The 12,453-nt window shown below is 48.7% G+C and overlaps 1 protein-coding gene across 10 annotated transcripts in view; it reads right to left on the bottom strand.

The window, feature by feature from the left end:
• The window catches only part of AAK1 (AP2 associated kinase 1), an 88,569-nt gene that overhangs the window by 34,666 nt on the left and 41,450 nt on the right, over positions 1 to 12,453 (bottom strand). For all 10 annotated transcript variants that reach the window (XM_065040698.1, XM_065040700.1, XM_065040697.1 and 7 more), the window contains exons 8-16: positions 11,419 to 11,551; positions 10,133 to 10,236; positions 9,129 to 9,208; positions 7,550 to 7,704; positions 7,173 to 7,438; positions 6,152 to 6,349; positions 2,887 to 3,116; positions 1,579 to 1,736; positions 1,083 to 1,199 (exon numbers count right to left, since the gene is read on the bottom strand). In XM_065040698.1, the coding sequence (XP_064896770.1) occupies positions 1,083 to 1,199; positions 1,579 to 1,736; positions 2,887 to 3,116; positions 6,152 to 6,349; positions 7,173 to 7,438; positions 7,550 to 7,704; positions 9,129 to 9,208; positions 10,133 to 10,236; positions 11,419 to 11,551 (1,441 nt within the window). The remainder of the gene's footprint in view (positions 1 to 1,082; positions 1,200 to 1,578; positions 1,737 to 2,886; positions 3,117 to 6,151; positions 6,350 to 7,172; positions 7,439 to 7,549; positions 7,705 to 9,128; positions 9,209 to 10,132; positions 10,237 to 11,418; positions 11,552 to 12,453) is intronic.

Genomic DNA, 12,453 nt, shown 5'->3' on the forward strand with positions numbered 1-12,453 from the left:
CGGCACTGAAGAGGTGGATAAGCTCAGCAGCAGCTCCCTAGAGCAGTTCTGCGCCTTGGGCTTCAACTCCTGAGCAATCAGGTGAGCACCAACAATACCACAGTCAGTAATCAGCTCCTCTAAATCTTTATAAATAGAAATAAGCATAACTGGACTGGTCACTTCTTGCCTCACAGAGGATTCTGCAACCTCTTCCCAGGACTCCTCTCACCAGGGGCTGGGGCACTTCCACAAGGAAGCGTCACCATTGCGTTTGTCACCAGAACAACAGCCACACAAAACGGGGGAGCAGATCACTTGCAACAGGCTCCTGGGAGCGGTTTTCCAATACTGCACTTGGAATACTGTGTTTCCAACACTTCTTTGCTGCCTTCAGTGAGAACTGATGCTGAAGAACTAGAAACAAGCAGTAGCACCCAGAGAACTTTTTCGGCACCGCAGGGGCTGCTCGAGGCAAAACCTCAGTACCCAGAGAAGGTCACACACGCAGAGGCCTCTGCAGAAAAGCTCCTTAGATCAGGCTCTGGAGCAAGATAGCACAGCCAGGGCAAAGCTTCTTGCCTTTGCATTTAATGTGTCAGCTGGGAGACTGTGCTCTCCGCTGCGGATTTGCCCTGTTCTCTCCTGTTCTCCTCACTCTGCAGCACAGACATTCTGCTCCTCTCCTTCTCCATACAGCCCAACTACTGCAGGCAAGGAACATCCGCCAGCATTCCGACCAATGTCTCCAAGTCCAGTTCCCTCACTGCATGCTACGTATTTTACTCCTAATTATGACCTGCACAGAACTTCAACAAGTTAAGAAGCTTTCTTATGAACTTAAAGGGTTCACTTAGTTTCTTCCCTCACCTATAGGCAGCGTCCTCATCTCTGCTGCCCAAATGTGCCGTTCACATACACGTGCTATACTTGCTTTCCCTTCTTTACTGAAGTGCCAGCTCTACCCTGCAGCTCTCAGTGCCAAGGGCTAGCTTAATTTAGATCAGTTTTACCTTCCTTTTAAAGAGGCTATGACAAAGAGCTGCCGTTTTCCCGCAGTGCTGTGCGGGGCATTGCCCTGTAGGACGTATTCACAAACTCACCTGACCCAGCAGTGAAGGAAGAGCCACCAAACGCATCTGCCTGGGTTGCGGATGGAGCCGGCTGGAAACCTGGAATCAAGTTCTCTGTGGAACTGCCCATCTTTTCCGGAGCCTTCCCTGCAACACCAGACACAGATTTAGGGGGAAAACTTCCATTCTGAAGGCTGCTTGCTTAGCTAGATTTTTAGGACACTATTTCAGTACACAAAATGTAAATCATCACTTCCTGCAAATCATCACTTGTAGATGAAGCAGTTTCAACTGTAGCTTCTACAACCAACTGATCAAGCAGTTAGTGCCTCTCCCTTTGAGGATCGTGCTCCTTCAATTGCAATTGCCCAAGGAGGCCAGGGACAGAAGGGAGATGGGACAGATTTAGCTCTGACGGGCACAGATGATCCTCATGATACAGGAGCATCTGACCGAAAGCATCTTCATTCCACACCACCTTCCATTTTGGGAGCAGGCTGGTATTAAACCACCTCCATGAACCTACCGTCACCCAGCTTTGCAAAGTCCTTGTTCAGCAGCTCCTCAGCTGTGAGTTTGGAGAAGTTATCATCATCAAACGGATTCCACGTGGAGACATCGGGCGGGTTATAGACGTTCTGCTGTGAGGTCCTTGGGGAACCCGAGGGTGTGGTGGAAGCAGATCTGGATGTGATCATCCCAACCAAAAAACAGTTGTTAATAATAACCCATCGACATCCCCTGGCCAGCACTATGAGCTGGTCCAAGCTACTGCATTAGAATTACTTCCTATTTAAGAACACATGGCAGAAATTGTACTGACGTGCCCAGAAAGCTGGGACCAGTCAGCCTCACCTACTCATAATCTGGTTGAGCACCCCAGTGTCAGGGGTTGAAACGAGCATCACAAGCACAGCGCTATTTGTAGTTACTTTTGCTTTCTCTGAGAGACCGCAAATAATAAGCTGTAGACATTAACACCTCGTGAGTACATTTAACTTTCCGTTTAGCTATAGCTTTATTCAGCATGACTGTAGATAAGGGTAGCAGCAAACAATCATGGATGCTTAAAGAACATTTATACAATAAGCACCAAGGCTTCATATTTGTCCTGAAATGGTTTGTTTTATTTTCAGGGAATACTGTTTAATTCAATTATCTTGTTTTTTGAAACTATTTTCTGCAATGCCCATGTGGAGGTTTCCCGCTTGCAGACACTGTCAGAGCGACCCGGCAAGTGCTGCTGGGAAGCGCCACCATGGAGCAGCCAGCGTGCCGGGTGCGCCAGCCGAAAGGACAAAGGCTCTGCTGCTGGGGAGCAGAGCAGCTCTCAGGAGCACTTCTGCCCTTGGGGAAGTGTTTCAAAACTTGCTGCCAAGCCCTAAACTGTGCTTTTGGGGAAGACAAAGACTCAGTTAGACCTCAGTTTGCTGCCTGCCTTCAGCCCAGCACTTCACTGTGAAATCACGGAATCCCAGAATGTCAGGGGTTGGAAGGGCCCTGGCAAGCTCATCCAGTGCAATCCCCCCATGGAGCAGGAACACCCAGATGAGGTTACACAGGAAGGTGTCCAGGCGGGTTGGAATGTCTGCAGAGAAGGAGACTCCACAACCTCCCTGGGCAGCCTGGGCCAGGCTCTGGCACCCTCACCGGGAACAAGTTTCTTCTCATATTTAAATAGAACCTCCTATGTTTCAGTTTATACCCACTGTCCCTTGTCCTATCACTGGTTGTCACCGAGAAGAGCCTGGCTCCATCCTCCTGACACTAGATCTCAGAGCCTCATCTACTCCCACCCTCCATCCTCTTTGACACCAAGCGAGCTGCCACCTACTTGGACTTGTTGAGACTGGCTTCAGCAGCAGCCGCCTGCAGGAGCTGCGTGGACTTGCTGGCTGGAACCCCGAAAACCGCACTGTGGGTCACGTCGCTCAGAATCCTCCTGTGCCCGGCACGCTGCGTCTTGGGGGAGGACGGGGGGGTGAGAGAGCCCAGTTTCTGCCCCGGCACAGCTGCCGGGGGGGTGGTTTGAGGTTGTTGCTGTTGTCTCATTTGCATCTGCATCTAGGAGAGAAAGTACAACGGTTTGTAAGCATTTGTTCGTGACAAGAAAATGGCTGTATGGTGGAGGACCTGCCCTTCAAGTCATGGACTGGGGATCATTTGAGGGGGAAACAACAACCAAATGGTGAAATTTCAGGATTAGGACATGCAAGCAGCTTTCTTAGGTTTCTCTCAGGCAAATAAAGTAACATTTGCCATTAAAATCTGGAAGAGAAAACCAGGCATGTTTGGTTTAGGTGAAAGCCAAGACAGCCCAGCTACACACTCTTTGGAAACTTCAAAAGGTTTCCTCAAGCTGATCTTGTTTTTCCATTTCCCTAGTCTTGTGTTAACCTTACAAGCCCATAACTACTTGAAATACTGTTTTGTATAAACAACAGCATCACTTTTATTATGTGATTTTTTAAAATCTGTCAGTGAAATGTCCCAGTTGTATTTAAAGCAGGAAAACCAGGATGTGAGGAGCAGAAAGCTGCCCATGTCACCTCTACCACCCAGGCACTGGCTCCCTGTTCCCCACCCCAACCAAGGGAGATGGACAAAAGACTTGGAAAGACCTAAGAGGGTGTGGAATAATTACAGAGAGGGCAAATTCTTGAAACTAAATATCAAGGATACACTTATTAAGAATAAAGCTATATCTACATCTTCAGATTATACAGCAGCTGCGCAGAGGGGAAGAAATCTGCTCTCTGTCATTTCACCCCACATCCCTGGCCAGCATCCTTAATTGGTGGTGAAGAAGCACAGTATCAATGAAAAGATAAGGGGGCAGAGTGATATGAAGGTATCATGGCCAGGCCTGTTGTAACAAGGCACAGGTGCTACAACCAGATGGTAGAGCTGCTGTCAGTTTTGAAGATAAGGTACAGCTGCTGTCAATTGGAAAGGATAACTGTTCATTTCCATCCAAAAATGCTAGTTACCGAGCCAGAAATTGGTCTGATGGATGAACTTTCCTCATTATAATACCAAATCACACCTCCATCTCAAAGGATACCCACTTCAACAAGGTTTTCACCTCAAAAATTGGAAGCGAGAATTTCTAAACCAATCCGTAACAAAGGCATGTACGACTAGAGCTGCTCAAGCTCCACCTAAACCTAGAAAACCATATAAAATACCCTAATGATAGAGGAAGGGTGGGGGAAGACACCATCACTGAGGAGTCAAGGGAACAGCATAACGGGACTTGTGGGACCATCCGACAGGCTGAGCCTGGGATCACATAGGCTGAGCTTATCTTCCCCGCCCTCAGGAGGACGCTCTTGGGTAAGATTTGTGCACTTAGTTACACCAAGCTTAGACTTCAAGCTTGTATTTTGGAAGCACATTAACAGCGCTATGTAGTCATCTTAGAATATACATATATATATATATGGTACCAATACTTATTTCTTGCAACTAACATCTTATTTCAACTAAAGTGTATATTTGCAACTCAAGTGTGTTTTTGCAGACAGTGTATTTATCAACAGCATCTCAAAGAACCTGCACCTGTTGCTTTAATAAACCTCATTATTTGTGGATCTGGTCATGAGAACTTCTCACTGATTGCACCCAGACCTACAGTACTTATTGTGCTATTTGTGAATCTGTGCAGCGTGAGGATTCCGTGGTCACGACTGGCCCGCGCTATTCATTAACCTAATTGTGCAAATTCAATGTTGATGCGCCAAGACCTACAGTATATATCGTGCTATCAGTGAATCTGTGAGCCAGAATGGCCGTTGAGCATGATCAGACTTCTAGTGCCGACCTGAGGTTATTTGACCCAGCCACCTTGCACGGGGCTTAACGTCTGCTAAATTAATTATCTTAACGCAACAGAGGGCAATGAGCAAAGAGTTACAACCCCAGTGCGGCAAGACAAACGGATGGTTAGCTGACCTGACTGCTTCTGATGCACCCACCTCACATCTCGCTATGTAGGTCACTGCGGAACGGTACATGTGGTGCTGAGAAACAAAAGGGCAGTGCTGAAATCTCCGCAGAAATGAACGCAGAGCTTATTAAGCTGAAATCTCGCAATGTGAAAAGGTTTTGACAGGTCCTGGCTTGGTGTCTTCTGTCTCTGCAGAGACCGTATCTCACTACTGGTTTTTAAATGAGCCAGCCACTGCTTTTCCCCGACTGCTGCAGGACAGGAAGAGTGTCCAGATGTGTCCACTCTGATCAGCCTTCCAGGGCAATAAGGTTAATTTTCAATCAAGCTGATTTAATAAAATTAGGACTGGTTTTGTGGCAGCGAATCACAGCAAAGCTCTTTAGAAATAAGCTTCAATACCGCATTTCAGGCATTTCTCCTCTAAAAGGAACAGGGTAATAATGGGCCTCACCGAAAACCTGTCTGCACATACTGAAAAATCTCCCACCAGTTTCAATAAACTGACTTGCCCCGGGTTATTCAGCAAAACAAAAGACTAGGAACACAACAGCTCCAAGCTTGTCACCTACGCTAACAACCCACTTAGTGCTGAAAATTCATGTAAAAGTTACAACAGGACAAGAGGTGATGGTTTTAAACTAAAGGAGGAGGGATTCAGGCTGGACACGAGGAAGAAATTGTTGGCCCTGAGGGTGGTGAGAGCCTGGCCCAGGTTCCCAGAGAGGTGGTAGATGAACCATCCCTGAGACATCCCAGGCCAGGCTGGACGGGGCTCTGAGCAACCTGAGCTGGTGAAGATGTCCCTGTCATGGCAGGGGGGGCTCTGGGGGAGCTGGGAAGGTGTCTAAGGCAATGTGTAGGGCTAGAGAGAAGCTGCATTAAGCAGCTACCTAAACCTTTGCATCCGCTTCCTACTCCTCATGTACTCTTCTTCCTATGGGCCCAGAGGACAACCCCAGAGTCCAGTATCCTGTTGGAGAGAATGGCCCAAATAATCGCACGTGTCTCTGAGGCAGCCAGGTTAGTGCTGACACCTGCGATGCACCAGGGCCCAGCAGGCCCTAGAGCAGCGATTCCCTGGGCTATGGAGGCCTGCAAAGCCAGCACCCCAAATCCCGCTGCCCCACTCCTTCCGAAAGCCTCTCACCACTTGCTCCTGCGGCGGTGCCGCCTGGGCCACGCTCGGCTGGGCCTGAGGCTGCGGCGCTTGTTGCTTTTGCTGAACCGTTGCCGTCTTCTGCTGCATGGCTGCCTGCTGGGCCATCATCTGCTGCTGCTGCTGCTGCTGGTAATAGTTCTGCATCAGCTGCTGCTGTGCTGGCGCTCCTTGCTGCATCACTGGGAACTGGGAAACAAGCACTTGGGTCACTCGTTGCGCGGCTGGGAAGCGGGGTAGAACCACCAGCAGAGCTCGGGGCCACCACGGGAATGGTGACAGCCACTGCGGGTGGCAATGCAGCAATAGGCTGCAATGGCCTGGAGAACATCTGCACAGGAGCCGTGGAAAACAGCCCCCTGGTGTAAGGTGAGATCCTCCTGTCCACACGGGGCTCCCACAGCACAGACTGTCCCATGGTCCCAAACTCCCTTCTCCCCTTTTATCAAGTCTAAACCTTTCCCCAGCAAATCAAGATTTACCGGCCCTTTGCCTGCACTGTTAAATATGCTTTAGCAGAGATCTGTGCTGCTATAAACACCGCAGGTCAGCACAGAAGTCTGTCACTGAGACACATCCCGTCTCACATCCCGTGTTCACAGGCCTTCCTGTCACCGCAGTCACCACAACACCAGACTCGACTCTTCTCGCTGAGCACGTGCCAGGCTGCTCGTACCACGGCGAGGAAAGACGACAAAGAGCAGCGATCTGCTCATCAGCTCAGCACTGGTGTCAAGACTCTGAGACAACTGGAGCTGTAAGTTCTGAACCAGCACTGCTTATTTTATGTTTGTAAATGACAAAAGCATCTTGAGGCCTTTCAGACAGGCAGCTAAAAACGCCAGCTTTACACAGCAAAAAAAACTTGCTAGAGAACTGGAGATGCATTGGGAAATGCCTAAAAACTCTATCTGTCCCCTCCAAAACTAGGAGGCTTGGCATAAATGCAAAAAACAGCCTTGCAGGCCTCTGGCACAGCGAGCATGCGATAAACGCGGCCGCACACACCTACCTGCTGAGCCTGCATCATCTGCTGCTGCTGGTAATAGGCAGCCTGCTGCTGCTGCTGCTGCAGGAGCTGCTGCTTCAAGAAAAGCTGCTGCTGATGCTGAGGGGTGGCTTGTGGCTGAGTAGAGGGGACCTGGGGCTGCGCCTGCGGGGTCTGCGGCGGAGCTGCCGCCTGCTTGGCTTGTGGCTGCGCTGGACTCTGCTGAGGTGCCGCTTTCTGCTGGGGGACGCTGGCAGGCTGAGTGCTGCCCAGGGCCGCAGGCCCGGCAACTGGGAGGAGGAAACAACATTAATACCAAAATGTGTCAGCTCAGGGTGCACCGCAGCCCTGCGGCGCACGGGGCCCGACGAGAGGGCACGGCACAGGGAATATGGTTTCACCTTGCGACTGAATGGCTGCTGGAGCCGTGGGTCTCTTGCGAGGCGTCAGCGCTGGCTGGATGGGTAAAATCCCTGGGTTGGGTTGTGTCTGTCCTGCTTTAGGTCTCTGGCGGGGTGCTATGGAAGTTTCTGTCGTAGGGATGGGATCTGTCAGCCTACAAAGTAAGGTAAGGAATAAGAGGAAGAGCAGTAAGAGCTGAGTCTTCGTTAGGTTGAGAGCTGGTTCACATAACATACATCACGGGTTTAAAAACTCAGCCATACTTCAGCAGTGCATGACTGGTAAAGGTGAAACACTTGTGAGCATCCAGACACACACAGACACTTTCCAGAAAACTGGAAGCAGAGTAAAACTTCATGGATGCATTCACAACAATTAATCCAACACTATCATTTTGACTTCTTTACCAACTGTGGCATCCTGTCCTGCTGGACAGCTGGAACTTGTCAAAACCACTAGACTCATTCCAATACTTGCTACAAAATACTATTTAAATCCACTTAGAGCTCTGGATGAGCAGATGAGGGACATAAATTAGCTTAAGAGCAGCTGGTGGCTTTGGGCAAAGTTGTCCAAATTGCCATCTGCAGAAGTACCTTAACTTCAGCACGTCCACCCCAGGATCAAGCCACTGGACCTCTTCTGATCTCTGCCCAGCATTTACTGAGCTCCCAAAACACACGGTAGAGCTGAGCAGCCCCACACCACCCTGCCCTTCTGTGCACATATTAGCTTCTCAGACACCGAGTTGTTCGAGTAACGTGAGAGTAACTGCACACCATTATAAAAAGAAACCAAACAGACCCTGGGACTGACAGACAGGAGGAGAGATGTGCTGTTTCAGAGCCTGAAGAAAACTGCTGGGTTCAGGCTGCCCACTGCTGTGCTGCTCACTTGGCAGGAAAATAAGGTACAAGTTTTGTCCAAATGATTTTATGAATCTCAATAACAGCATCATAAGCAGAGCAAGAAGCAGCAAGAGAGGAGAAAAGCCACAGCAGTACAATGGTTTCCCCACTAATTGGGCTCTTCAGACACAGACTGCTCAGGTTTTCCTGTGTCCCCCCCGAAGAAATTACACGACTCTCGCAGAAATCACAGCGATTTCATCCAGTAATTACGGGGTCAGGTTATCATCTGCTGAGGGTCACGCTCGACCAGCAACAGCCCCTAGTGGTGTTTCTGGGCAGACTCGTGTTCTTTGGGGCAGTTTCAGGCCTGACTCTGCTCAGGTGCTGCCGCCGGATGGATGACACAGTGAATTCATCTAAGTGCACCGACTTCCAGTGCTGCTGGTAAGCGATGTCTCCAGCAAATGCCAAGCTGTGGAGTCATGCCGAGCATCAGCCAAGTCCACCCCTGCTCCCACACAAAAATGTCCCCTAATATCTGCATTTTCCGCCTTTCGGATCAATGGGGTTTTTATGTGGTCAGAACAGGAGCCTCATGACCACAGTGTTTGTCTCCAGGTATAAACACGAGCCCACGAGGAAGCAGCTAAATATACCAAACATCCTTCCTAAAACCAGCAGAAAAACAACAGACAAAAAGAGAAAGGGCTGCAGCTAACGTGGTTACCTGGCCTTTGGTTGACTCTTCTTTGCAGCAGCTTCACTTGCTTTAACCGGGTCTGGGAGTTTTGCAGGGATTGGAGAATTCTGCAGATCCCAAACCGCCAGGATTTGGATTTGGAGGGCAGAAAACAGAGGCAGAAATCATTTGCAAAAGCATCCTAATGAAACAGGGAGACTGGGGGATGCCCAAAGCAATTATTCCTCATGCTGGACATGGGATAAATCCCTCAATGTTAATGGCACAAGGAGAAAGTACTTCAGGAGAGTCTTTAGAAAGGAAAAATAGGGTTCAGCTTTTTGACCTTTTACTACATGTGGAATCTGAACACAAAGCTTCATAGCACAACCTGGGTATTTTTAAGACAACCTTATCAGTACTGCTATAAAAAATACCAAAGCCATGTCATAAAGATCATAAATAACCACCTGACCATGGGGAAAAAAAAGCCAAACAGGTTTCTTCTTACCTGGAAACAATAAAATAAAATGTCATGTCACAGATGTCCACAACATCATGAGAAAATACTTGTCTACAAGTCTACAAAGACACGCTAAGAAGGGGCAGATGGTTGTGGAAGGTCTGATGTAGTTCAAATGTGAATCGGCCAGTCCCAAAACTGCAACGTTTCAAACCAACTGCAGCACTAATTACACACGCTAGGATGAACGTGCCCGGAAATCAAATGGGTTTCACAAGCACGGCCTAATTTTCCATGTTGGCACACAAGAGATCTCCGGGTTGGCCTTACCCTGGTAACTGGGTGAGGAGGTAAATCAGGGACAAACAGAAATAAATAATGCATTAAATGAAACCCTAATTCCTGCCCCCCAAGAAAAACCCCAAGTGGTGCTGCTAATTACAAAAAAAAAAAAATAATCAAACAAAAAAACCCCACACCAGCAAAAAACAACCCTCCTAATTAAAGAACCAGGGAATGCAGAATGCTCAATATTCTGCAAATGTGACCCATCTCCTCCTGCAAAGCACCACATGAGCCCCCTCCTCACCTGCACGTTCTGCACTGGACACTCCTTCTTCGCCAGTTTGAACGCAAAGTAGGAGACCTGATAGATATCAGGTCTCTTATCGGGGTCTGGCTCAAGCATATACCCTTGAAAAGACACAGATGCAAATGTCAGAGCAATAGAACAGGCAGGTGCACGTGAGCCGTTCGTGGTAGTGAAACAAGGAAGAAATTGTTGGCCCTGAGGGTGGTGAGAGCCTGGCCCAGGTTCCCAGAGAGGTGGTGGATGAACCATCCCTGGAGACATCCCAGGCCAGGCTGGACGGGGCTCTGAGCAACCTGAGCTGCTGAAGATGTCCCTGTCATGGCAGGGGGGGAGCTGGGGGGGCTGGGAAGGTCCCTTCAACCCAAACTGTTCTATAATTCTGCGTTTGGTACAAGTAGATGCTGACGGGGCATCCTGCCCCTTTCAGAGCTCAGTGGGGCTGAGCCGATCATCAGGGGCATGACAGGATGGATTAAGAGATATTTTCCTGTGCAGCTATGAGCAATTTGTAGCTGCTGCCCAAGTCAAGGAGGGGAAACGCAGCCTGCTCAGGGCGCAGCATTGCTTTGGAATTCTGCATTTCCAAGGGAACTCGCAGGAAAAGAGCGTGACCCAGCCTGCTGTGGCACTGGGGCAGAAAGTCAGACCAGTCGCATTCACCATCCCCTTTGCATAAGCAAAGAAAACCCCAGGCTGCTCTGCAGACACATCCAACTCGGTGTTAGTCAAGAATGTGGCTAGGAAAATAAATAAATAAATCAATAAATAAATCAAATGCTGTGCTGAAAACAAGAGCGGCCACAGCTTTGCCAAGAGTAGTGCATTGTAGCCTTAATTACACATTCACTCTAGTCAGTGGGTTATTTATAAATCATTTCAGTTCTGTTTCTCAGCTCACAGAAGATGAATTCTTATCACTAGTCTAAGTCACTGTGGTTCTTTTCAGTTCTTTATCCAAACAGATTTATTACTGGAGAAATACGTTTCTGCATAAATAGGCTTATTGTGCAAGTTTCTGTAGGACTCTTAAACCGAATGGTCGTCTGTTTTCCTGCCTTTCCACAGAGCTCCCTACAGCCCAGCCTAATAGAAACCTCTTTGTCATAACTGTCCTACCAAGAGCAATGTCCTAAACTACTAAAAGATACTTTAACTACCGCTGCGTTCACATCTCTTAAAAGATGAGAAATATGAATGGTTTTAGTCTAGGAGCGGGGAATATAAGAACAAAACGTGGCTGCTATTTGTTGAGTTCTGCGGACGCCGCCGCTGCAGACACTCACGGATGAGGCAGTGCATGTCCTGCGAGTGCCGCGAATTGTCCGGAATGGTGAAGTTGCCGTCACAGATCGCCACCTGGCTCTCCCCGAACGGCAGGGTGAAGTAACACAGCTTGTACAGCAAACAGCCAAGGGCCTGGGGAGAGAACACACAAACCTGAGCAGAGCAGGGAACGGTACAATTCAAATACCCCAAAAGGATGGGGAAAATGCTTTGGCTTGTTCTACTCTATGGGTCCCACATGGTGTCAGGCCTACGTTTTACCATCGCTGTGATCGACGTGAAAACAAGCACGGTTACAGGGAAAATAAATACATGAAGAGCTCTCCCTCGCTTGGTTGAGACACTGAAGCCTGGGGGACTGTATCGTCACACACCCCTGCACGGCACGCAACAGGCAAAGCCTGTGGTTGCCACATACTGGGAGGAAAAAGCAAAGTAACAGCAAAAATAAATGGTAACGATCATCCTTAATACATTTATTCTGACTGAGAAAAATCCAAATTGTTTCCAAGCTTAAGTTCAAACAACCTTTCAACCATTATAAATATGCACCAGGGAGAGATCCACAGATACGTCTGCAGGCTGCTGGCTCTATCACCCTTCCAGCTACTTCCGTGTTGCTTTTGACAGCAAGAGCCACCTATTTCAAAAGAAAATACAAGTTCTGCACAAAGGGCTAATTATGAAACACTCCCACCAGCTCAGAGGGGAGAGGGGGAAACATTTCCTAATCCTAAGCAACTCATCATCAGCATCTATCTTTTGTCACAGGATTTCACAATTCAATCACACTCTAGTTTAAAATAACCTCGGTAAGGTTTAAGGAAAGGGAGGTTTCTGGCAGGACAAGGCCTTGAAACTGAGGCCCCACTGTGCCCATCGCCACTGATGGCTGGAAACGCTCGGTGGGCCCCTGGAAATCCATCCCTTCCATGCCAGGAGGAGCCAAGCCCTTGGGTCTCCACCTTTCCGCATCACCGCAGGAAGGAGCGTAAATCCCAGGTTCTCCCCTGGCTGCTTGAGGCCCTGATAAT

This window comes from Columba livia, chromosome 25, assembly GCF_036013475.1.
Source record: "Columba livia isolate bColLiv1 breed racing homer chromosome 25, bColLiv1.pat.W.v2, whole genome shotgun sequence".
Lineage (NCBI taxonomy): Eukaryota > Metazoa > Chordata > Aves > Columbiformes > Columbidae > Columba > Columba livia.